This window comes from Tenrec ecaudatus, chromosome 1, assembly GCF_050624435.1.
Source record: "Tenrec ecaudatus isolate mTenEca1 chromosome 1, mTenEca1.hap1, whole genome shotgun sequence".
NCBI classification, from domain to species: Eukaryota; Metazoa; Chordata; class Mammalia; order Afrosoricida; family Tenrecidae; genus Tenrec; species Tenrec ecaudatus.
In genome coordinates, this window is record NC_134530.1 from 253,155,681 (window position 1) to 253,181,648 (window position 25,968).

At 46.5% G+C, this 25,968-nt stretch overlaps 1 protein-coding gene across 1 annotated transcript in view; it reads left to right on the top strand.

Annotated features, from left to right (window-relative positions):
- The window catches only part of KIF26B (kinesin family member 26B), a 587,401-nt gene that overhangs the window by 207,298 nt on the left and 354,135 nt on the right, over positions 1-25,968 (top strand). The window contains exon 3 of the mRNA XM_075531356.1: positions 19,423-19,959. Within this exon, the coding sequence (XP_075387471.1) occupies positions 19,423-19,959 (537 nt within the window). The remainder of the gene's footprint in view (positions 1-19,422; positions 19,960-25,968) is intronic.

The window sequence follows — 25,968 nt, forward strand, 5'->3', positions numbered from 1 at the left end:
TGACCTCCCTCTCTCTGCCTAGCTGCACTGCCTGTGACCCACTGCAGGGCCCAGGTATGGAGCTGCTCCTTGGCTGGGATGCTTCCTTCCAGGTGCCTGGGTGGCTTACTCTCTCATGTTCGTTAGCTCTCTTCTCCAGCATCTCTTTCTAGAGGCCATGTCTGACTAGCTTATGGAAAAGAGTAGCCATTTACCCTGACCCCAGAATTTCTTTGCCTTGCTCTGCTGTATTGTTCTCCATGGGTTGCCAGGTGACATGTATTTGCTCACTTCCTCTTGGCTGCTCAATGAAATGAAGCCAGCAGAGACTTGGATTGTTCACTGCTATCTCTGCTGTTTCGTTTGTCAGTGAACCGGAGGAAGCTCTTCAATGCGATGCACTGACACAGTGGCTGCATCGGTGGGCTCAAAGCTAACAGTGATTGTGACGATGGCAAAGGACAGGCGGTGTTCTGTTCTATTGTACAGAGTCGCTGTGAGTCGGAACCGACTGGAGGGTACCCAATAGCAACACCCCCTCTCTAGTGCAGCATACCATTGTTGTTCATCTCCATGCTCAGACATACGACTTTACGGACAGCAGAGGGAAATTGTGGTCCAGCCCTAGGGTATCTTCACAATCACGGATACGCTCGACCATTGTTCCAGGCACTGTGCATTTTGAATGCATCCAAGCCGAATATGAGGTTGTGATCTGTTAGTCTTTCATTCAGAAATAAGTCACCAGATCTTTCTTCCTAGTCGTATTTTGGCAGCTCTACTGAAACCTGTTCATTATGAGTGACCTTACTGGCACTTGAAATACTGGTGGCGTAGCTTCCAGCATCACAGTAACATGCAAGCCACCACAGGATGACAAACTGACAGACAGGCGGTGTTGGGGTGTAATGGGTGCTGATAAATATTTGTTCAATAAATGCACGAGTGAAGGTGCTACAAGGGATGCTTAGAGTTCTTTTAAAACTCGCGTCAGTGTTTCCCATGTGGACAATTACACCCCGGGGGGTGGTGCTGAAATGATCCAAGGAGGCTACAAAAGCAGATACCTACACTTTATCCTGGATTATGGGCTATCGCCAAAGTTGTTTATACTCAGTACAAAACCCAGGAATTTTTTTTTTTCTGAAAAGGGGAAGTAGGCCAAATAAGTTTGGGAAACTATATTCTTCTATCTTAAAATATTAAATTTCCTTGACTTTTCACATTTATAATGTGAACAAAATAATGACCATGTGAGTCTCTTACATGTGAAGACATTTGTATGTGCACCTGAATTTGTGTGAAAGGATCTCAGAGGTTTTGCAGCATGTTTTCAGTTGATGGCAGTAAGTGGTAATAACAACATGAACGATTATGATTTTGCTAAAGCACCACAGTGTTTTTAAAAGGGAAACTTCAATAATCATATTTTGCTATTTGTTTAAGCTTTTGAAATACATAATAATCATTAATGTTGAATTACTTATTACAGATAAGCACCAAAAGCCCCACCCTGGGATAAACTACCTAGAGTCCTAAGGTTTCTTATTAATACCCTTAATATATTACTATTAGTGAACTAAGTTCTAAGAAAAACGGCCAGATTTCGTTAACAATAAGTCAGGGTATATACAATTGGCAGAGAAAACAAACTGAGACTTTGTTTACAAATCATAATGTGGAAAGATCTGATAGCAATCAAACTGTTGTCTACAGCCCGACTCGACTCTCCTTTCTGCTCCCAAACAGCGTAGTTAATATTGAACATATCTCTCATTTCAATCTCACAGAACACGATCATGCAGTCCTTTGGGAACAGCATTTGTCAAAAAAAAAAAAAAAGAAAGAAAGAAAGAAAGAAAAAGCAGGGGGAGATTATACCTGAAACATATTCACAAAATCATTCCCATAAAAGGCATTGTCTTGGAACATTTAAAAAAAATCTTGTGAATAACATCCTGACCATATAGTTGGTAGCAGAACAGAATATTGGATTTCTTTTCCATAAAAAAAAATTGCCCTTCACATTTCACCTTAGAAAGATGGTGCAGAACTGAGTGACATTTCATTCTGTAGCACACGGGGTCAGCCCGAGTCAGAAGTGACTCAGGGCAGCTGACAGACAACAAGTAGCTTAGAGCAGTTGGCTCTTCTGGAATGGTATTGGCTGACACTGACAGGGAAGCGTGGTCAGATCTCTGAGTAAAGGCTTCTTACCATTTCCCTCCCCAAAGACCGTCTTCAGAGCCGTTTCAGTGATAACTTTGGTCATTTCGTTGACTCTTCACTCCAGCCCTTTCCCCAAAGATCATTCTAGAAGCTAGAGGAGAAGAAGTATTGCTTTCTGTGCCATGATTTGATTAGTCATCTCTCTTCAAATAAACAAACAGGAAATTCAATGATGCATGGTTAAATTCTGAGCCTGCAAGCCAGCATCTCATAACTAAATCTTAGAGCTGTTCCTTGTAGATCTATAGGCTTCTGTTGGCTGTTGCCCAGCAATGATGCCTCTGTCCTAGCACACGTAAAGGCCTTTGTCATATATCACAAGTGAGAGCCTGTGGTGTAGCCCTCAGGTCCTCCTCAGCCAAGGGTCTTCTCCCGCCTGGGGCACTTTGGCCCTGGCTGACTTTGTGAATTCCCTCACCAAACCTAACTCAGCACAGAGCCAGAGCGTGCCACAGGCTCTGTGGTTTTCGTAGGAACAAAGAACGCTTTGCTTTTCTCTATAATTGTACAAATTACCTCTTCGAGATGGCTTGTTCTTATGGTGGCCTTGGTTTCCTTCTCCGAGGGGGAAGCTGTAAAGTTGCCATGATGTGAAATCTAGCTAGAGGCTGCTTGGAGTGCTTTCTTAGGAATAGTAACCTCAGCTGTCCCCTCTCAAACCCAGGCCCGGAGACAGAGATGAAATGACAGTCTCCAGAAGCAGTCGCCCAAGCCACAGAGCAGATGAGTGGTTTCATGTGGACAGGCCTGTGGCTCCCACATCAGCCCTTTCCACCCAGCTCTGGTCACAGCGATGGCTCTGTCAGCAGTGGCTCGCTCACCAGGAAGGCCAATGGCATGTGTATCCGGAAGGAAGGGAGGCTTGCCTGGTGGCGCGTGTCCCGTCCTCCAGCTTGTGCTGTTTTCTCAGGAAAGGGGGCCACAGCCCCCACATTCTCTCAGACGTACTTACAATACCCACCTGACTATCAAGTCTCCCTGAAGAGGCAAAGATTAAGAGGGCACTTTTTCTAGGTTGGTTTCTCCATGTGGAGGTGGATTGGAGGCAGATAAGGACCAAAATTAGCATCTGGACCACAGCATCCACCTCTTCATCTAATGCATATGCAGATTCTTCTTTAATGAGAGTAAGTGAGAAAAAAAGTCAGGTGTGACGATTTAGCGCAAGTATTGGCATTTGGGGCTGCCTAATTCTTTGTTGAGAGGGTTTGTCCTATGCTAGTGGTGTGGGGTATGTACTGGGCAACTCACTGTCAGGTCAGTAGTTCAAATCCACCAACTGCTCCATGAGAGGAAAATGAGGCTGTCTGCTCCTGTAAATCTGTTCAATCTCAGAAACACTGTATACTGTCTCCCAGAAACAGCTACATGGCATGGGCTTTGGTTTGGGTTTAGCAGGAAGAACTCTTAGCATCTGTTGTCCTCTCCCAGTTGGCACCACTAAACCTGTTCCCAGATACTTCCAAGTGTCACCAGGCCTTGAGAACCATGGAAGTAGAGAGGACTTGGTGACGAGACACTTGCATGATTCCTTTAGCCTCTGGGCTACCTCCCATCAGCTATTTATCAAGAGTCTCTAACAGAGAACAGAGGAATGGTACATGACATGATCAGGTCTTCTCTGAAGGTCAGCGAGAGGCAGTACTTTCCCTGTATATTTCTTCCTTCATATCTTTACCGGTTTCCACCCCCACCCCCGGTGACACCGACAGACAATGCAGGTTTCAGTGTCCCACCCTAGAGAAGGTCAACGCAAGGCCCTGGGGTCTGACTTCGTCTGAGCTTCTCCAGGGATGGGACCGTCGGCAGTTCTCTGAAGGCAGCAGCTCAAGAAACAGGGCCCCACAGGGATCTCCTTTCCTCTCAAGGCTATCCCAACCGATCCGGCTTTACTGCCAAACGGAAAGGGATGAAAGCCACAGGAAAGATGGAGTTACCAGACACGAGAATCCTCTGGCTCAGTCTAGTTGGTACCTGGGGATCCAGCAGGGAACTCAACAGACAGGACTCCCTACTGCCAAGAGGTTTCTGTTTAGCCAGGGGAGTTTGGCAATGGCTTAAGCCTATTAATATATCGTTGTGTCAGGAGGTGACGGTCCTGAACAGAGAAATAACGCAGAGAAGGTGGCTAGGAAGTGTAGGGGAACGTTGTCATCAGAATAGGGTGCTCAGGGAAGGCTTCGTGTGGAAGGCAATCTTTGAGCAAAGATATGCTTGTGGTGAGACAGACAGAGCCCGGCCCATTTCTGTCCAGGAAAGTTCTCCATGCGGAAGGAACGGCAAGGACCAGCCCTCGGAGGTGGGCGCGATCGGGCCTGGCATGTGGGAGGAGCAGCACGGAGACTTGTGGCTGGAGAGAGTGAGAAGGGCCTGTGGACTCGGAGACAACCCGGGGAAGGGAATTAGGGGGCCAGATTCTGCAGTTTGGTCAGCCAGTGGGAGGACTTTGACTTTGGCCCTGGGGGAAGTGGGATGAGTGGCACTGGAAGATTCGATGCTGAGGAATGACGGGGTCAGATTTACTATGTAAGAGAATCACCTTGGCTGCTGTCGGAAGGGTAGACTCCAGGGGGCAAGCTTAAGAGTTATCATTACTATTAAAATTGCGGCATGGTTTCTGCGCCCTAGGAATTTGCCCTGATTGGGGAGATAGAGCATGCAGCTTGAACTAACCAGGAAGGGTGTGAGAAGTGGTGCGAATGACTCAGACCAGACAGGGACTAGTGAAGGGAGACTCTGGGAGTCAGGCTTCATGGGGTGGCTGGGCCTTTGGAGGAGCACTGCTTTGTCTTGGGTGTGAATGGCTGACATATAATAAACTGTTCATATTTAAAGACCACCATGTGATCGGCTCTGACATTTGTATGCATTCATAGTTGTGAATACGTGCATCGGCAGTGAACATTTCCTCATGGTTAAAGGGGGAGAATGGGAACTTGCTACAGAAATCCCTTGGACTGTACTGGAGCAGAACCTGAAATAGCGTTAGGCTGCTACAGCTATCACAGAAAGAAAATAGATCCATTTGCTATCCGATTAAAGCTTATACACTAATTATATGTATGTTATCTTAAAAAACAACATGAACAATGGAGTATTAGTCATAAGAGACAAGCAATCCTGAATTATGCTTCCACATGGATGAACCTTGAAAGCACGATGCTGACTGAAATAAGTCAGTCACAGAAGGACAAATCACGTGTGATCCCAGCTACATGAAATATCTGAAACAAAAATCCCGCTGCCGTCAAGCTGGCTCATAGCAACTCTATGCAGGGTTCCCAAGGCTGTAAATCTTCACAGGAACAAACAACCGCATCTTTCTTCTGAGGAGCAGCTGGTGGGTTTGAACCAATGACCTTGTGGTTAGCAGTCACAATGCTTACTCAACAGTGCCACTAGAGGCAAAGCCATACAAATGGTTATTAGAACTTCCCTGGGGCTGGGGCTGGGATAGAGAGTCAGTGGGAGTTCTTGCGGAAGTAGTCCCGGACTTCTTTGCACCGCCTCTTTGGGAGCAGCAACGCCTTCTCATCTGCAGCACTTTTCCACCTGCGGTAGCAAGCAGCCTGATTAGGCCACCTGCCTTGGCCACTGGCTGCAGCCTCCCATGTGTAAGACAGTCATGCACACTGACGCTGCACCTTTTAATAGGGACCGCATTTCTGCTCTAGTCCAGAGCAGAGTCTCCCAGGATGGGCGACACCGCTACATTCAGGTTAATTTGGTTTCCTATGTAGAACAACTCTGGTCTGACATTTAACAATTCTTCCTTTGGCTGGGTTTTTTTTCCCCCTTTCTCTCTGTGGGCTTATTACTGAGCATACTTTTCCATTCATTCCCTCTCTCCTGCTAGGATCTGTGTCCAGGTGCACACCAGGGGGGAGTGCCAGTGCCGCTGGCTCACCAGCACGCCCGCCTTGGGCACAGATGCTGCCAGGCAGCAAGCAGAGCGTTCGCACCGAAGCTTTAGGAGAATAAAGTGGAGTGACAGCCACCGGTGACAGCAGGGCCTGGCCACAGCGCGGTTGCTCTCTTGGCCATGATGTCTGCACGGGGAGCAGACATGCGGGCCACACCGGTGACACTGTAAGGGAGGGTGACACCAGACTGACAGTCTGTAAAACTCTGGCGCAGTGTTTCAGCAGAAATGTGGGTCGTTTGTAAAAATCACCCCCATGCTTAGCTAGCTATCACAACGGAAGCGTTTTATGGAAGCTCTGCTTTCATGTATCAATATACGGACACGGCTACAGTCAGGGCTGTCACTGTCACCCCATTAAAGTGACACGTGAATCACGTGATTTGTACAAGCCAAAGCACATGCTGTTGTTTTGGGGGCTGTTGCTGCTTCTATAGTAGTGGATTTCATCGACCTTTTGTGTGTTTTAGCTACAATATTGTGGTCATTAGCATTTGCCCGCCCGTGCCAGCAGCTATTTTGAGAATGGAGTACTGATTCAAGGAAAATAAAGAGAAACACCCCAAAGAGGCTTCTGCTCAGCTACTAATACTGTCCTAGGTTACCCATAATGCTATCTTTCAATGCAGGAAGATTTTTGAAAACAATTTTGTTGTTAGTAGACATTTAATCTGGGCAATCCTACATTTCATCCATGTACAATTATGTTTATCATATACTGTTCCAGGACTGAGATTGGTGCTCAGCATTACTCTGGTTTCCCTGTGTTGCGGTCTGGGAGGACGTCCGTGGTGGGGCCGGGCGACAGCATTCACAGTGATGTCACCGCTGTGTCCTTTTGAAGCCGCGCGTCTCCTCTCCCAGAGCCCCCTGGCTGGAGAGGGGGCTCACGCTGGTCTCACCTCCTTGCCAACCAGAGTGAAACACTCAGGACTCTCGGCAGCTGGCACACGGGGCAGTGAGAGGGGCTGAACCTGTGAGGGGGCGCGTGCCTGCCACAGAGAGCAATGGATCATCATCAATCTGTCAGAACTATGACTCCTCCCCTCCCGCCCTCCAAGGTCATCATGTGCCCTATGAAAAATAAAAAATAAAGCTTACTGATGTTTTAAAAAAACAGTTAACTCAGTGTGGAGACAATCCAACTCCTGGTGATTACAGGTGCATCAGAGTAGAGCTGTGCGCCATAGGGCTGTTCAAAGGTTGATTAAAAGTTTAAAAAGCCAATATTTTCTTCCAAGGTACCTCTGGGTAGACCTGAGCTTCCAACCTTTGAGTTAGCAGTTTGTACCATCCAGGGGCTCCCATTGCTGTTTTCTGTGAGTTGCCATCGAATTGGCTCTAATTTATTGCAGTCTTATGTATAACTGGGTCCCTGGTGGCATCGTGCTTATGTGTTGGTTTGCTAACCACAAAGTCAGCAGTTTGAAACCACCAGCCACTCTGTGGGAGAAAGATGGGCCTTTCTAGTCCCATAAAGAGTTTTAGTCTTGGAAACTCATAAGCATCGCTCTCTGTGCTATGACTTGGCATTGATTTGATGGCGGTGAGTTCTGAGTCTTATATATAGCAGAACAGTGTCATTGGTATGTTTGAATCTGTTGGTACAGCCACCTGTCAATGCATCTAAAGGACTTTCCTAGTTGCTATCAATAATTTCCTACTGATTGAGTTGGCAAGAATCTGAATCAACTCAGTGGCAATGAGTTAGTTGTAAACAACCCGCGCTTCTTTAGAAAGGATGCTACAATGGAGGGGGTGGGCCGGCAGAACACATGGAAAGCTGGGTGGTGGTAGGCTAACAAGGAATGTGAAGGTAATCTCCATGGATCATCTGAGAAGCCACTGGTTGTGGGAACAAACTGCATTCTCGGGAAATAGCCTTTGTTATATAAAGTGCCTCATGGGATAGTGTTTATGGAGGAAGGATGTTTAGGAACAATGTGGAAAGACCTTCTTTGAAGAGCAGCTTAAAGCTTGTGAAACTTGTTGTGAGAGGCTACTAGAAGGCTATGACACATCAGCAGGAATTTTTACCATCCGTGCTGGATCTGACTCCAGCCGCTCACTGCCTTCTTCACAGATCCAGAGCCTTTAGAAGGATAGATTCCAAGGATTCTTTTGCCTAAAAATGATACTAGGATTTATTGCTTAGAAACCTGCCCCCTGGAAGATCAAACAAAGCAGAAAGTCATTGGCTTTATGTGGTTTGGTGATGGTTCCTGTGTTCTTGCTTGACTTCTACACCTACTGTCACTTTCATTCTCTGCCCAGCCTTGTGCCTTGGAAAGTCATGAAAAACCATGCTATCTGCTTCTTGTGGGTGTAACCTTTCTAGACCTAGTGTGTAGTTCAAGGCTTGAATTTCCCTTTAGGTAGGTCTTATTTGTCTCCATGATGATGAGCTGGTCTGATGGTTAAAAAAAAAAAATCCTTTCTCTATAAATGTTACTTTGTTAGCAGGGGAAATGTTAGCAGAGCGTTTAGTCTAGGACTTAATGTGTGGAGGAGAATTTGTTCTACTCCTTCAAGAAAGAGCTAGCAAAAAGAGGATACTTAGTGCTGACCCACATGAGACTCTGGTCACGGAGAACAAATATAATTGGAAAACTCTGTTTCCTTTATATTTGTAGGAGTTTTTTCCCTGACAATTATCAGTGACTGTATTACCTTTATGAAGTGACTAAAAGATGAACCCAGACTAATATTGTCATTTGACTATTTTAGTCTTAATTAGGATTCTTTTCTTCAATTACTTATTTCAAAATCTTTGTTGAGCCCCTACAACATAGGGTACTATACTATGTCGGAGGTACTATACTTGATGTGAGGGGATTCAAGGTGGATAGAAAGACTTTTTGTCTGTAACAAGCTGAGTCTAGCAGAGAGAAATGGCTCACAGATAAAAATGACAGAGTATAAGGTGGCTCTTTCCTTGATGGAACACAGCTACTGGACCAACTGCCTGGAAGAGATCCATATTTGTGTCCATTCCAAAAAAAAGGTGACCCAACAGAATGCTCAAACTATGAAACGATATCTTGGCATTGCACCCATGTGTTTTGCTTAAGGTCATCCCACCATTTGAAACTTGCGCACGGGCCAGGAGACAGTAGTAGGAGCAGAAGAAGGGCGTACTGCCTGGTTTTAAATCAGGAAAGGTGTGCGTCAGGGTTGTTTCCTCTCCCCATCCTTGTTCTATCCGTATACCGAGCCAATCGTCCGAGAAGATAGATGATATGAAGAAGAGGGAAGTATCAATTTTGGAGAAAAGCTTATTAACAATGTAGACTCTGCAGATGACACAACCTTGCTTGTTGAAAGTGAGTGGGAATTGAAGCACTTGCTGATGAAGATCAAGGATTGTAGCCTTCCCTCTGAATTACAACTCGGTGGCAGGAAGACCAGAGTCCTTGTAACTGGGCCAACTGGTAACAGCATGCTCAATGGAGAACAGGTTGAAGTTGTCAAGGATCTCGTCTTGTTTGGATCCCCAATCAGTGCTCACGGAAGCAGCAGTCAAGGGATCATGAAGTAATTTGCATTAGGTAGATCCGCTGCACAGACCTCTTTAGAGTACTGAAGAGCGCACTTTGGTACTTTGAGGTACTGAGATGGTACTTTGAGGACTGAGATGCGCCTGACCTAAGCCATGGTATGCGTTCTTCATTGCCTCATATGCATGTGAGAGTTGGACATTGAGTAAGGAAGGCCATAGAAGAACAGATGCATGCAAATTATGATGCTGGAGAAAAATATTGGAAGTATCATGGACAGCTAGAAGGACAAACCAATCTATATTGGAAGAAGTAAGGCCAGAGTGCTCCTTAGTGGCAGCCGTTCTGTACCTACTTAGTACAGCCGTTCTGTACCTACTCTCCCCTTCCCTCGCCCCTCCCCCTCCCCCAATGAGGTCAAGGCAGCGGGCACAGAGAGAAGGGATGGTTCCTGAGCTTTCTTAGGAAGTAGACTCTGCCTAGTTTTGTGATCAAAATTAAAGGAAAAGGAGGGGGCAAACGAGGAAAATTAGAGAATTCTAGCCTTGGTCTCTGGGTGGATAATGATACTATTTACTTAGTAATAAGTACATTTGGATTAAGTGTTATTTTGGAAGACATAATAAAGGCAAAGAAAAAAATGAACTATCCATGTGCAGGTTATTAGGATATCCAAGTAACAAGCCTAGTAGGCTATAAGGGTTGTAAGGCTTGGCGTTCAGGAGAGAGATCAGGCCGAATGCCTAGAGTCCTCAGCACATGGGTGGATGTTGAAGCTATGGGACTGGGGCAATTGCTTGAGGAGGGAGTGGCAGGGAGCCGGAATTGATCTACCAGAAGACGTGTGAGGCAGCCAGCTCAGAGTCAGTGGAGTATGAGAAACCTTTGGGGATATGTGACAGGTGACTCCGTTTTCCTGAAATGCCCCTGGAGAAGTAGAAGAGCTGAAAAGGGACTAACAACTTAAGGAGTTTCTTCTGCTTGCTGGGAGTTATTTTGTTGTTGTCTTGTTGGTTATGTAGCCATCACTATTTGGGAGATTAAGCGTTGAAATATTAACTTTATTTTCCCTTAGCCTTCTTTCCTCGACCAGCACCCTCAGTGTTTTCTTAAATTCCTTTTTTTTATATCATTTTATTGGGGACTTACTTGTACAATTCTTATCACAATCCATCCATTCATTGTGTCAAACACATTTGTACATTTGTTGGCATTATCATTCTCAAAACATTTGCCTTCTACTTGAGCCCTTACTATCGACTCCTCATTTTCCCCCTCCCTCCCCACCCCTTCCCTCATGAACCCTTCATAATTCATAAATTATTATTATTTAAATTCCTTTTAAGCGTGAGATGGAACAAAACTAATTTTGTCAATTTTCCCCAAAGATGAGAATGTTTTGAGGACAATAATACTAAACTTGAAAATGTGAGATAAAAATGTTGCCTGGTATGGATTGTGATAAGAGTTGTATGAGCCCCTAATAAAATGTTTAAAAAAAATTTTTTAAATGTTGCCTGGGTACCAACAGCCCATTTTCCAAAGTACTGAATGCAAGTTGGGACCTTAACAGGACACATTGGGCTTGTCTATGAGTTTGTCACTGCTACTGTCGGATTGGGAGCAGAGGCAGAGGAGGAATCGCTGTTAGGTCTAGGAAGACCCTAAGAATGCCTTTGAAGTCCATGAACTAGGTGACAGGGCAGGTGAGGTCTTAGATGCCTTCCTTCTCTGGACACGGGTTTCTTTTGGTGTTGGCTAACCCAAAAGAAACTCCCCTGGCCCACCTCTAGGGCTCCCCGAGTCCTGCTTGTGCCTGACGCATGAGGTGCATTCCTCATCTGTGGGAGCCACTGTTTATCACTACTGTCCCTGGAAGCAATTTCCTCCTTATTCGGCATTTACAGAGAGCTGGGTCGGTTGACCATTCCTCTTTGAAGTTGAGTAGGACTTAAATGTTTATCATGTGTGGATGCGTGCTTGTGAGGGCTTTTACTTTTCATAAGTCATGTCTCTCAACTGATGGAGGCCTTTTGACGGTAACCAACTTGGGACTTCAGATCAAGGCTCTTAATTGGAGACTTTCTTGACGTCGCTCATATTGTCATGCTTATTAAAGAACCAACCTTGGCTTTCCTCCTGACGAACCACTGAGGGGCTCTTTGCTACTTCCCACTTGTCCACAGCCACTATGTCATTCGTACTGGGAGTGGGCTTTATGCGGCCCTGGCGTGATAATCCAGTTGCCTTGCACTGCCTTTGGCAGTCTCTTCTATAGAGCTGACTCTGGTCGGGCGCATGTCTGTGTGGAGGGGAAAAGCTAAGCGTTCTCCTTGCTATGGCCTTGTGAGCAGGTGGGAGCACAGGTGTCGGTGTGTCTGAGTGTGTACTCAGTGGTCCTGTGTGTTGCTGCAGACTGGGTTATGGAGCAGCAGGGCCACCAGTTAGCATGGGGTGCATATCGATACACCCATGTGTGTCAGTGTAGCATTTTGCTCCATAGGGCTTTCAGTGGCAGATCTCTCCAAAGGAGACTGGCAGGCCTTTCTTCTGGGGCATCTCTGGAGAGACTGAACGATGCCAGTCTTTTACTAAGTAGCTCAGTGTGTTAACCATTTGACTTCAGACAGCAGTGGAGCTCTGGCTTTGGCAGTCCAGGAGCAAAAAAAAAAGCTCCTGGTCAGTGATCTCATAGAGGATAGGAATCATTCGTTCGTGTCTGCTGTCTCTAGCATGGCGCAGCAGTTGGCATGTTGGAGAAAAACAAGTATTTGCTGCATGTTAGAAGTGGCATGGCAAATAGCAATAGAATGCACAATGAAGAGTCTACTTCTTAGGAGAGCAGCATAAGCTAAGAATAAAGGGGGGACGTAGCCTTAGATCATAGATTGCTTCCCAGATCCCAACCAGTGGATGGCTCTCATTTGCTTCAGCTGCAAACACATGCCAGCGCTGATTCCAGTGTTTACGGGACAACATCTAAAACTGTGATGTGTGAATGTGACTTGCTAGACTCCCTACCTTAAAGTGGCACTTGACCTGGCTAACAAAAATACTAAGTACGAGCAATTCTTAACACCAAATACTTTTGTGATATGAAAACATCAGCCAAAGGATGTGCATTTTAAAATCTTGGTTACCTGATTTCTCACATAGTTTCCAATGATCTAGTAAAACAAACAAACAAACAACAACAAAAACCCAATTCCAAACTCATTACAATTGCCCCTGTTAACTCCTAGTGACCCTATAGAACAGGTAGAACTGCCCCTGTGAGTTTCTGAAACCGTAAATCCTTATGGGAGTAGAAAGTGTGAACACTGAAAGATAGAATACTCTGGTCATTAAAAATCCTATTTGTTGACTAGAGAAGCTTTTCCTTATGAAATGTTACATGAGACAGCAGGGTAATACAAAGGATCTTCAAAAAGTTCATGGAAATTTACATATTATGAAAAAAACATGAATTGAAAAAATGTTACAGCACAATAAACTAGTACTTGTTATAACATGTCTGAGATTATAGTTTGGGATTATAGGAAGGATGAGACATCAATTTGAAATGAGCAACCTGAATCCTGATAAAATGGAAGCAAGACCAAACATCAGATTTATGGTGAAGCTTACTCGGGTAGCAGAATGGTGAGATCATTGATGCCTTCGTGAAGTTTATGAGGCTAATGTCCCCAAAGAAAGTAGATGACTCACTTTACGGAGGGATGAGATGGTGTTGGAGATGAAGCCCCCACTGGCAGACCATCCGCATCAATTTGCAAGGAAGCATCCTTCCTTGTTCCTGCCTCCTTGGAAAGACCGGTGATTCCCAGCAGACATCGTAGCCGACACCATCGATAACTCGACCGGTGCAGACTACGCAATTCTGAGTGGAAAATGAAAGGTGAATGAACTTTCTGCTCAACAGGTGTCCCAAATAGTTGCACCCAGATCAGCTACAGAGTAAAGCAGAACTTACCAATGAAAATTTTTAAAAAGGGGGATCAAGACTTTGAAGCGTTTCTTGGAAGAATGGTGACAGGAAATGTACTATGGCTTTCCTAGAACAATCATTAAAGACAAAGCCCAATCAAAGAATTGGTTCCCGAGATGTGTCATAGAAAGAGTTATTCGGGGTATTTTGTTTGCTTGGGTTCTGGAGAGCCAACGAATGACAGTAGCTACTTACTATGAGAGTATTTTGAGACAGTTAAAAGTTTCAGCAGAAAAGTACATTGGAGAGTTGCACCAGAGAGCCCTTCTCCACCAAGACAATGCTCCCCTGCACATTCATCCCCCTCCTCATACAAGGACCGTGTGATCAGAATTCTGGTGGGAAGTCATCAGGCACCCACCTTACAGTGCTGATGTGATACTTGCCTTCTTCTGTTTCCTTATCTTTTTTTAAAACGTTTTATTAGGGGCTCATACAACTCTTATCACAATCCATACATATACATACATCAATTGTATAAAGCACATCTGTACATTCTTCGCCCTAATCATTTTCTTTTTTTTCCCATTTCTTTTTTTACATTTTATTAGGGACTCATACAACTCTTATCACAATCCATACATATACATAATCAATTGTATAAAACACTACCATACATTCCCTGCCCCAATCATTCTCAAAGCATTTGCTCTCCACTTAAGCCCTTTGCATCAGGTCCTCTTTTTTTTCCCCCTCCCTCCCCGCTCCCCCCTCCCTCATGTGCCCTTGGTAATTTATACATCATTATTTTGTCATATCTTGCCCTATCCGGAATCTCCCTTCCCCCCCTTCTCTGCCGTCCCTCTCCCAGGGAGGAGGTCACATGTGGATCCTTGTAATCAGTTCCCCCTTTCCAACCCACTCACCCTACACTCTCTCAGCATCGCCCCTCACACCCTTGGTCCTGAAGGTATCGTCCACCCTGGATTCCCTGTGCCTCCAGCCCTCATATGTACCAGTGTACAACCTCTGACCTATCCAGCCCTGCAAGGAAAAATTCGGATCATGGTAGTTGAGGGGAGGAAGCATCCAGGATCTGGGGGAAAGCTGTGTTCTTCATCGATACTACCTTGCACCCTGGCTGACCCATCTCCTCTCCTAAACCCCTCTATAAGGGGATCTCCAGTGGCCAACACTTGGGCCTTGGGTCTCCACTCTTCACTTCCCCCTTCATTCAATATGGTATATTCAATATGTATATATATATATATATATATACACACCCATACATATATTCTTTTTTTTTTTTTTTTGCATGATGCCTTAAACCTGGTCCCTTGGGCACCTCGTGATCGCACTGGCTGGTGTGCTTCTTCCATGTGGGCTTTTTTGCTTCTGAGCTAGATGGCTGCTTGTTCACCTTCAAGCCTTTAGGACCCCAGACACTATCTCTTTTGATAGCCGGGCACCATCCGCTTTCTTCGCCACATTTGCTTATGCACCCATTTGTCTTCAGCGATCCTATCATTGAGGTGTGCAGCCAATGATATGATGAATTTTTGTTCTTTGATGCCTGATAACTGATCCCTTTGGGACCACTCGATCACCCAGGCTGGTGTGCTTCTTCCATGTGGGCTTTGTTGCTTCTGAGCTAGATGGCCGCTTGTTTATCTTCAAGCCTTTAAGACCCCAGTCACTATCTCTTTTGATAGCCGGGCACCATCAGCTTTCTTCACCACATTTACTTATTCACCCACTTTGGCTTCAACAGTTGTGTCGGGAAAGTGAGCATCATAGAGTGCCAATTTAATAAATGAAAGTATTCATGCATTGAGGGAGTGCTTGAGTAGAGGCCCAATGTCCTTCAGCCACCTTAATATTAAACCTATAAATGTAGACACTTAGATCTATTTCCCCATCCTCATATATATGTTTGCATGTATGTGTCTTTGTCTAGACCTTCATAAATGCCCCTTGACTCCCAGCTCCTTCCTCCATCTCCCTTGACTTTCCTCCTGCCCCACTACCATGTTCCGTCCCCACCTGGGCTACAGCTATACCTCTTCTCTACGCAACCTTACCCTTGATCGTTCCGCATCAGGCCTGCCCCTCCCCCCTCACTACCATTTTGGGTCCCATGTTGTTCCCTTGTCCCTGTGTTTATTAACACAACTTCCTTACCCTCCTCCCACTCCCCCACCCGGATCTGTCTGTCCCCCCGGAACTGTCTGTCCCATTGTTTTTCCTCCAGATAGTTCATCCAGCCTATCCTATTCAGACAGACCTGTGGAGACACTAACATGAACGAAAACAAGACAGAGGAAAACAAAGCAACAGTATACAACCAGACAACAAAACAACAAAAACAAACCACTGACAAAGAACAAAACAAAACACTTCACAAAAGAAAGGCTTGTAGTTCATTCAAGGATAGTTTGCTGGCCCTTAGGAGCGTTTTCCAGTCCAGTCTGTTGGGGCACCATGCCCTGGCCCCAAAGTCCACTTTCAGCATTCCCTGGGGACCTTGCCACTCCATTCCCTTGCTGTTCCACTGCACTCCCCCAGTGCTTTGCCTCGGTGTGGTAGGATCAGGTCAGGTGCAATTCCCACACTGTGTCTCCGGTGCTGTCCCCTGTATCGCCCTTAGTCACTGAGGGGCTGTTTCCTTATCTTAAAGAAACCTTTAAAGGGAACCTATATTTCTTAAAAACCATTTTTAATCCATTGGTTAAACTTCAACCCATTTATAATCATGAATATAATCTTGTATCTCCTGAGGAAGAAACAACACTCTGAGTTACTACGACATTCCACAGAGAAATCTTAATCTTTGGTCAGAGGAATACGTATTTCTTAAGTTAGTTACATAAAAAAGACATACGGTTATGGTACATTTCCAGGATCCTCAGTTTTTTAAGGATGGACTAATTGGTTGGCATCATTGCTTACAAAAGTGTCTTGACCTTGCTGGAGCATATGTTGAGAAATTTATATTTTAAATTTTTATCCTTTACGTCCTCTTTTCCCACAAACTTTTCTAAGCCCCCACCTCTCTCTCTATCTCTCTGTGTATATTCATGTATACATATTCATGTGATATGCATATTCCCGAATAACATTTTTCTTAATGGCTATAACAACATTGGAAGGAAATGCACTAGATATTAACAAGTGGTGGTGATCTTCCCCCAATTTTTCAACATTTCTGCATTTCTGGGTAATTTCTCCATGTTTCTTTAGGAAAAAATATCATTTTATAAAGAAGATAATGACTGCAAGCTGAAAGGGCTTTTGCCAGTAAGTCTGCAGCAGATTGCTTTATCAGGAAATAGAAATTCTCTCAGGGTTTCCATAGAACTTGCCTGCGTACACTAATAAAATCTTCTTCCTCCATGTAAGGGGAATTTACATTTTGATTTCACAGTGGTCTATGTTTTATCTTTCAGCAAGGAAGGGAGGTCTGAGAACTCTTAGGGGTCCTCTGAGTGAGAAGTCGATGCTAAAGCCCCTGCTGACTGAGCGGCGCCCCAGTCATGGAACCCCCTGTGCTACTGTAGCTTTATAATGAACACACTGAGCAGGGCGAGGCATCCATGGGGTGCCTGTTCTGCGCAGTGAGCAGGTGGCAGCCAGACAATGGGCCTGGCAGAGGCCTTGCCAGAGCACCCTGTGTGAGTGGGTCCTGAATAAGAGCCAGGTGGCGAGAATGGGGAAGAGGAAATAGGGATGCATGTGGGCAGGGTCGTGGGGCTCCAGCCCTTTTTGCCCCTCCTGAGTCGTACCATTATCATCTCTAGTCTCTACGTCTCCCCTGGCCCAGGACTGTGAAAGTTGCTGTGGGCAGGGGGGTGTCTTTCATCCCTGTATCCCCAACATTGCGTGTGGAGATTAACACTGCAGTGAGCCAATTCCATTCACTTTGAATAAATGAACATTTCCCAAGAGAAGGAGGGGAAAGCCTTTTAGGTCTGTGCAGAGAACACGAGTCTTTCGATGGAGGTGCCACTCTGACGCTTGAGGTGATACACCGTGGTCAAGAGGTGTGGGCATAGCCAAAGCTTTTAATTCCGTGGTGCTCCATTTTTGTACCTGTAATCTACGATTCTGACCTACTCTGTAATGGCCTCGTAGGGGTCTCCTTGTGGTGAGAGGCTCTTTGAACCAAATAGCTTGTGATGGAGAAAGAAGTATGCCACAAGACAGGCTTCGTATGGTTCTCATCATGTTGCCAGCCCGAGCCTTCTCAACCTTGACCACCTATTGCTTCCTCTCACTATAGATGAGGGTCTTGAATTTCTATCTCCTGAGCCACTCCTTGCTGCTGCTGTGTAGAGAGCCTTCTTGATTTATTAATCAATTAATCAGCGCATGCCGAGGAGCTGTTCACAGTAGTTAAAGAGGGAAACAAAATACTGGAGCCCGTAATCAAGATGGATCGTAATTAAGAAGGACCCTCCTCCCGCCAGCGGTCTTCCTGCTACCATGTCTCCTCATACATCCTCCCACCCAGAACTCATCAAACCCGGCGCAGCCCTGATGGGGTTTCCGCCCATAAAAGCTGAAAGCAAACTTTAGGAGAGCAGACTTCCTCCTAATATCCTGGAGAAAAATAAGCCTAAAGATGAGCCTTGTAAATGACTCCCAAAGTTCAACCCGTCACCCCACTCCCTGCTCCCATCCCAGATAGCATGCGGGCTGGCCATCTTAACCGGTAGGGGAATTGCCTTCTTTTACTGCCCGCAAACACAGAATCATGGAGCTGGGAGGACCTTACTACACAGTGAGGCTGTGGCTTTGTGTTACCCAGGAAAGGTTCTGGATTGAATAAACTGTCCAAGGTCATATGCTAATTAGTAGTAGTACTGGGATTGGAACTCAACTATTTTAATATCCAATTAACTTTCCTAGTGCTCTTTTTTTTTAGTGAAATTCTAGTATCTAGTATTCTTTTGTCTGGCAAACACTAGACTGCTAATTGTAAGGTCAGTGGTTCTAACCCACCAGTTGCTCCTTGGGAGAAGGATGTAGCTGTCTACTCCCATAAAGATTTACAGCCTCAGAAACCCTATGAGTTGGAATCAACTCCATGAAAGTGGGTTTGTTTGTTTATAGTATATAGACAGCAAATGAGAGTACACGAGAGAAGTCAGCCTCATGAATTTATTTTCTAATTTCTTGTAAGAAGGGCCTTGGGGCTACAGAAACTTTTGTATCATCTTTGATGACATCGAGGGCAAAGTATCTTGCGTCTTGCCAGGGCTACTGCCAGGGACATCGACTACCTGGTTCCAGCTATGCCTAGCTTGTCCTGGGCAAATGAGGAATGTGAGTTAATCTGCAAGGACTTGCTCGGCTGCTGTGACAGCCTGGATTGTTGTTCCGGAAGCTATTTGGTTTGCTTTTCTTTTGATGGCACTGCGGTAATCAGACCAGGACTTTTAAGAATAGTCTCTTGGCTCTAGATCACCTCCATCTCTCATGGGAAGCCACGGCTGTGGGAGGTCAGTCCAGAATGCCCGCCCTTGCCCCCCACCCTGCCTGTTGAGCAAGTGACTGCCTTCATCCTTGGGAGGCCCTGTCGTTCATTAGTGGACACAAGAAGAATCCCGTGTGTGCTCATTTCGCCAGCAAAGCAGTGTACTAAGATAAATATTTTTTAGCTCTTCAAATCCTTCCTGTTTGTCCATCGTGTTATGCGTTCACATTTGTTAAATGCCTTTGCGACCATAGAGGCTTTTCTTCCTCTCTGTCTTCCCGTTTCTGCCGGATGCCAGTCAAACAAACTCTTGGGATCCCTCGAGGGCTTAACTCATAAAGCAGATACGCAAATCGAACTGGAGTTGTAACCGCTCTTCATTTTCCTCCAGGACCCTGCTTTCTCCGCTGTGATTCACGACAAGCTCCAAGTCCCCAACACCATCCGGAAGGCATGGAACGACCGGGACAACCGCTGTGACATTTGTGCGACGCACCTGAACCAGCTGAAGCAGGAGGCCATTCAGATGGTGCTAACCTTGGAGCAGGCAGCAGGCAGCGAACACTGCGATGCCTCCCCCGGCTCCCCCCCAGCCCTCTCCAACACCCCCGCCCTGGTGGGAACCCGGCATGTCGGTGGGCTCCAGCAGCCCAGGGACTGGGCCTTTGTGCCCGCCCCCTGCACCACCTCCAACTACACAGGCTTTGTCACCAGTAAGCACAGCAGCAAACCCAACAGCCTGGCCGTCAGCAATGGGGCGGAGAAGAAGAGCGGGTCACCAACCCACCAGGCCAAAGTCAGCCTGCAGATGGCCACCAGCCCCAGCAATGGGAACATCCTCAACTCGGTGGCCTTCCAGGCTCACCAATACCTCGATGGCACGTGGTCCCTGTCAAGAACCAATGGGGTCACCCTGTACCCGTACCAGGTAAGTGGCCTCTGTAAGCAGGGAAGAACAGGCTAGTGGGAGTCAAACCAAGTGTGTAGCCCTTCATGGTCTTGCTTTCCTCTGCTGGGGATGCCGCAGCCCAGGGCCTGATGCCTCTGCACATCCTCCTGGGCACTCATCCCGTGCTCCGATCCTCCGTCTCGGCCTGCTTTCTCTGAGAGTGTGCCTGCGGGACTCCTGCCCACTCTCTGCTCAAGCGGGATCTCCTTTGAAAGACTCTGCTGAGCCAGGCAGTGCAAGGGCTCCCCAGCTCCTCGTTTCACTGCGTGGCACTCGGGTTGAGAGAATGGGCTCTGAGGATCCATGGCCTGGGGTTTACTAGCTCTGTGACCTTGCCCAGGGCCTTGTCCTGGCTCAGGCTGAAATCCTTCATTTCTAAATGGATGTCCTGGGATCCAGAGTTAAATAAGGTAAGGAATATAAGCGATTTAGTCCAATGTCCGACCTGTAGTCAGGGATCAATGTACAAGTCTTCATCTTGTTGTTTTGCTACTGTGGTTGTAACAGAAACTGACATGAGGGAAAGATTTTTTTGTTTTTAATCCGAGGTTATTTGGGATCCCCTGTAGTTGGCCCATGGGCAGGTTTCAGCGATGAAGAATAAGCTATATGAGGAGGAATAAATGTTAACATACTGTTTCCATTGTCAGCCCCTCTCAAAGAAATGCAGACTCGCACCCCAGCCTCTCCTCCTTAGATGGAGTTTCTCCCTGGTCTGGTTTAATCTCACCTGAAGTACTGCTGCAGTTGGATTGTGAAAGGCCTCTTTTCTCAGTTGTTGAAATTAGCACATACCCAGGAGTTTCCCTGTGGAAATGACAAAGCCCACCTTACACAAATATATCAGCGTATCTAACAGTTATTCTCCGCACACGTTCCTGGGTCAGTTGGGTTGGCTGTATCTGCTCCTCCCTGTCCCGGAATCACGTGAGAAGTAGCAGAAAATATGGGGCATCTCTTTAGACTGCAGAGGTGGCCATGGTCTTGGGGATGATGAACTCAGATGGGCAGGTCCGATTGCCAGGCCACCGACTCACAAGGCTCTCAGGCTAGACGTTAGGCGGTGGCTCCGCTCCCAAGACTCACAAGTCAGGTGAAGACCAGCCACCTGGGAGCCGCAGCAAGGGAGGGAACTTTGCTAGGACATTCTTATACATTGGCAGCAGACTATACCTTGGCAGACACTCGAGCCACACTCTAGCAAGGTGACAACCCACGCTCCTCCCACCTGCCTCCAGACTCACAGCAATGGGATGCCCCCAGAGGCAGAGAGGCTAGGATTTACAAACGTATCACACAATGGGGGCTGTTAGCCAGAAGCGCTCCATCAAGGGATTCGCTGCCCCATATTCAGCTTTCTGCTACGTCAGGTGAGTGGTGACAGTTTTCTCTGGGATGCGATGACACGCCTCTAGTGGTATCACCATGTCCCATTGGGCTTGGCGTCCTCCATCAGCCAGTCAGTTTCTGCAGCCTGCCAGGCACTGAGGGGAGAAGGTGACAGGGCCTTGGGCCTCAGCATGGAAGAGGCCTGTATTGCTTCTATCGGTGTTTCTCTGGCAAAAGGTCAGTCCTCCTGTGCCTGGGGGAAAAGAAACAAGCTGACTGGGTGTCTGCCTTTGCCACGTGGGCAGAAACAGGAGGGGGCCTAAAATGAGGTACGTGTGGCAGGTCAGGTTCCGCGTGGCTTTCCTAGAGTGCTGAAGAGGCCCACACAGATGATGTCATCTCAATACGTTGATTGCTAAGAAAGGAAAAGGGGGACCGCTGATTGTCACCCTGGGAAGTTAACTTTTAGGCTTGCCTAACTTTTCCTCTACTGGGCGCTTTGCATGTTACAGAATTGAGCATGCATACTGTTTTATTTAATTGCAAAAAGGCCTGTGCGGTAAGCAGGGCAGGTGTGTGGTCTTCCTGGTAGAGATGCTACACACAGAAAGGTCTGTGACCACACAGCCCATGACAGAACCAGAGACGGTTCTCTCCTCCCCAGGGGAGTGGGGTTCCTCGGCCACAACTTCCAACTCCTCCTGCTGGTAGTCTCCAGCCAGCATCCGCAGATGGAGTGCTATTTTTAGAGCCTGCCTCAGCAAAGCAAAGACTTCTGTTTTGCCTGGCTAGCAGGGGTCTTGCTGCCCCTTTCTCTCAGGTGGAATTTCCGGGGTTGTGGATGTACGAGGCATCCAGTCTGATGCTAGAAAATAATACAGGCAGGAGCAAGGCAGGACTTCTTCCTGCCTCTAACAGTGTGCTTCTTTCCTCCCACAGTTTCCCACTTCAAAATGGTTCATCAACTAAAAATACACCCTTTTTAAACGTATGGAAAAGAGGGCATGGCAGTTATACAACTAAATAAAAATATATGGGAAGGTACAATAAGGTTTTAAAATCAACATCATCTAGGCCTAACTAGGCAACATTTGTGTCTATTTCTTCGCTGTGTTTTATACAAGTGTGATCATATTCTATGATTTTTTTTAACTTGATATATTGGGTGCATTTTTCCACACCATTATTAAGGTTCTCAAGAGGCTCTTTAATGATAGCATACTATTCTATTTTATGAATTTGTTCTAATTTATAAAGCCATGCCTCAGTTATTAGAGTATAGATAGCCCCTCTCCTCTTTTGATGCTATAAATAAAACGCTCTGGTGAGCATCCTTTTAGCCAGGTCATGTTTTCACATCCTCGGATTGCGCTCTCCACAGGCTCGTGTTACAGAGACCATTCACCTTGCAGCAGGTATCAAGTGATGGCTAGTGGGCAGGTTCAGTGATTCTCAGTCAGCAGGCCACAAGCACACCCAGCCACCACTTGTCTCTCTGTGGGCGTTTACATGCTGCTTCGGTGTACAGCAGGGTTTAGTGGCACATCCAGACTATGAAGAAAAACCCCATAATCATTCTGAAAACTAATCAGTGGACAAAAACTATGGATCACCACAGCTGGGATCTTGTTGTGCATGGGGTCACTATGGCTGAGGGCCTACTCGCTGGCAGTTCCCAACCAAGGGCCCTTGACTGTGCTGGGTGCTGGGCTGGGACTCTGGTCTTGTGGTGATCACAGCAAGGGGAAAGCGGTACAACTGAGCTTGGGTGAGTGAGCATGTAGAGAGATGCTTGAGGTGCCTGAGAGCTTGCAGAAGGGTTTGTAATCCAGCCTGTGGGGCGAGTAGGTGGGTCAATAAAACCAAACTCACTGCCACTGAGTTGATACTGACTCATCGCAACCCTGTGGAGAAAGTAGAATTGCCCCTGTGAGTTTCTGAGATCGTAACTCTTTGTGGCTGGTGGTTTTGAGTTGCTAACTTTGTAGTTAGCAGCCAACTCTTAACCCCAAGCCATCTGAGCTCCTAAAAGTGGGTAGAGGAAGGGCTTTAAATTCAAGTAGATCCAGAGGTGCTTCATGCCAACAGTAACCCGAGATTGTCCTGGGTGAATTTTATAGCGGGTAGTCACTCTGGATAAAGGGACCTGGCACTGGGCTATGAAGCAGTCCCCCCTGTGACATGCTTTTATCATTCGGGTGCCCTGATAGGAAGACTTTGTGTCTCCTATTGCGGACATCAACCAGGAGTCACTATGCCTAGTTGATGGTCTCACCGACTCCTTAGAGGTGGCTGGCTGCCCAGGAAACCGACCTCACTTTTCCTGCTTATCCACACTCCCACCTCCCTCTCCACAGAGCAGATGGCTGCTGGATTCATGCCAGCGCTGCGCCTCCGGCAGGGAAGCATCTAGACTTGGTCACTACCAGGTGTGCTGCTCGACCGCCACAGAGCCAGCCGCCCTGGAAACAAGGGGGCTGATGAGGACACTGCCCTTTTGCAGCCCAGGTACAGTGAAGAGGAAATGGATGAGGAGGAGCCGCCTGCGGACAAGGGGAAACCTCGGTGGGTAACTGGGTTTTAAAAAGCCCACAAGAAAAGCAGACCAGATGCAGTCACCTCGACCCCGACTCACACCGACCCCTGTGTGTGGAAGCAGACTTGTGTGCCATGGTGCCTTCCTTCTGAGATGCCCCTGAGTGGATTCAAACTGCCGCCTTATCTGTTAGCTGTTTGTGCCACTCAGGGCCTGGAAGGCTGGCTCCTCAAGGCCCTTCTGTTAATTATACCAGATGGGCAATGATTTTCCAAAGTGGCAGCAGGAAGATTTCTTCATTCCCTTTGGCTGCATCTTCATGCTTGGAAAGCTACCTCCAGGAAGAGCGGGGACCTGGACACATCACGGATAAGTAGGAATCTCTTTAGAGAGATAAGCACAATAGTGGGTTAGGAAGCACCGAATTTGCATCAAGAAATGTTGAACAAGCCACAGATATAATTTCTCATTTAGTGACTTCAAAACTGGATTTCTGAGATGTTGAGATAGACCCTTTGTTTTCTAAGCAGATTTATTTGCATGTAATTCACATATCATACCATTCAATAGCTCAGTCATATTAAGAAGAGTTGTACAATCATCCTACAATCAATGTTAGAACATTTTCATCTTTCTTGTGCTCATTTTTATTCGTTCTCCATCCCCGCAATCTCCCTTTAAGAAACCATTAATCCAGTTACTATCTCCATAGATTTACCTATCCTAGATTTCCTACACAGAAAAATATACTAAAACATCCCCAAACCATCAACAATAACAAAGTAAAACACAGAAAAACCTCAACAAAAGTGTAGAAAACATCAAAAACTAGCACAAATTTAAAATGAGTCAAAAGCGACATCAAATGGTAAGGTATTAAATGTTAACGTAACTGCATCCACACTAACCCCTTTCCAGTGCACTGTGCCTGATAGTGAGGCTAATCAAAGTTTTGGAGACAGACCTTATCAAGAGATGACTCCTCTGTTGACTTGCAGATGGGCCACAAAAGATGTGCCACAGTCTGCACACACAAGAAGCACCACGTGCTCTTTAGAACCTTCCCTTGAGCACTGAGGTTTAACTTTGAAAATAGATTTCTGGACTGCTGTGGCGAGATGCCTTTCAGGCAGCCCCTGACTCATGGTGGCCCCATGCACAACAGGACACAACATTGCCCAGTCCAGCAGCATCTCCTGACTACTGGGATCCATAGGATTTCCCCTGGCTGATTTTGGAAGTAGATGGCCAGGCCTTTCTTCCTGGTTCATCTTAGTCTATAAACTCTGCAGAAACCTGTTCAGGTGCACAGCAGCACACCTGCTCACCCCTGACAGAGATATGGTGGCAATGCATGAGGTGCGCTGGCTGGGAATTAAAACCAGGTCTCCTACCTGGAAAGGGGGAATTCTATCACTGAACCACCCAATGCCCTCCCTCATATGCATACTGAGTTCCTTTTAATCAGCCTTAGATTGATGACCTCCTTTTGAATGGCATCTGCTTTTGCCTCATTTGCATTCATTGTCATGAATAACTGTACACTGGCATATGAGTCAGCATCAAGACGTTGGTGCAAACTCCACTTCTGTAGGATGGCAGCAAGCTTTGGCATCATGTGCAGGTAAGTGGTTGAGTCCATCAACTGCTGGACCTCAGTTCAGTAACTTAATACCTTAGCCTGTTTCCTTACTTATGAATTCACTGCCCCATAGGTTGTTCTTGGGGAAGAGTTAACCAAGAAGTGGCAAACAGCTCAAATGTTTGCTAAACCGCAGTGCTTCCGCAGCACCTTCAGCTTCCTCTGGGGAGTTGGAATCACTTGGTAGCTGACACTTGTTACGGAAGGCTTCACAGTGGCCCTGTCAGAGGAAGGGAAGCCCACCGGTGCTGTCATCCTCTAAAGAGGCTTGTTGCTGGTGGATTCATGTCTTCTTTGTTGGTACCTGGGAGATGTAGGAGCCCTGGGTTCCTTCTTGGCTGAACCACTTCTCAAGTAGCAGTTGGTGGTGGCAGTTTTCACCGGAGGTCAGCAGTGGAGGGTTCCTCTTTGCATTCTTGGCAATTCCCCAGGGCTCAGCACCTGTTCCCTGGAATATGCAATCTGCCCCTCTTTGTTTTCT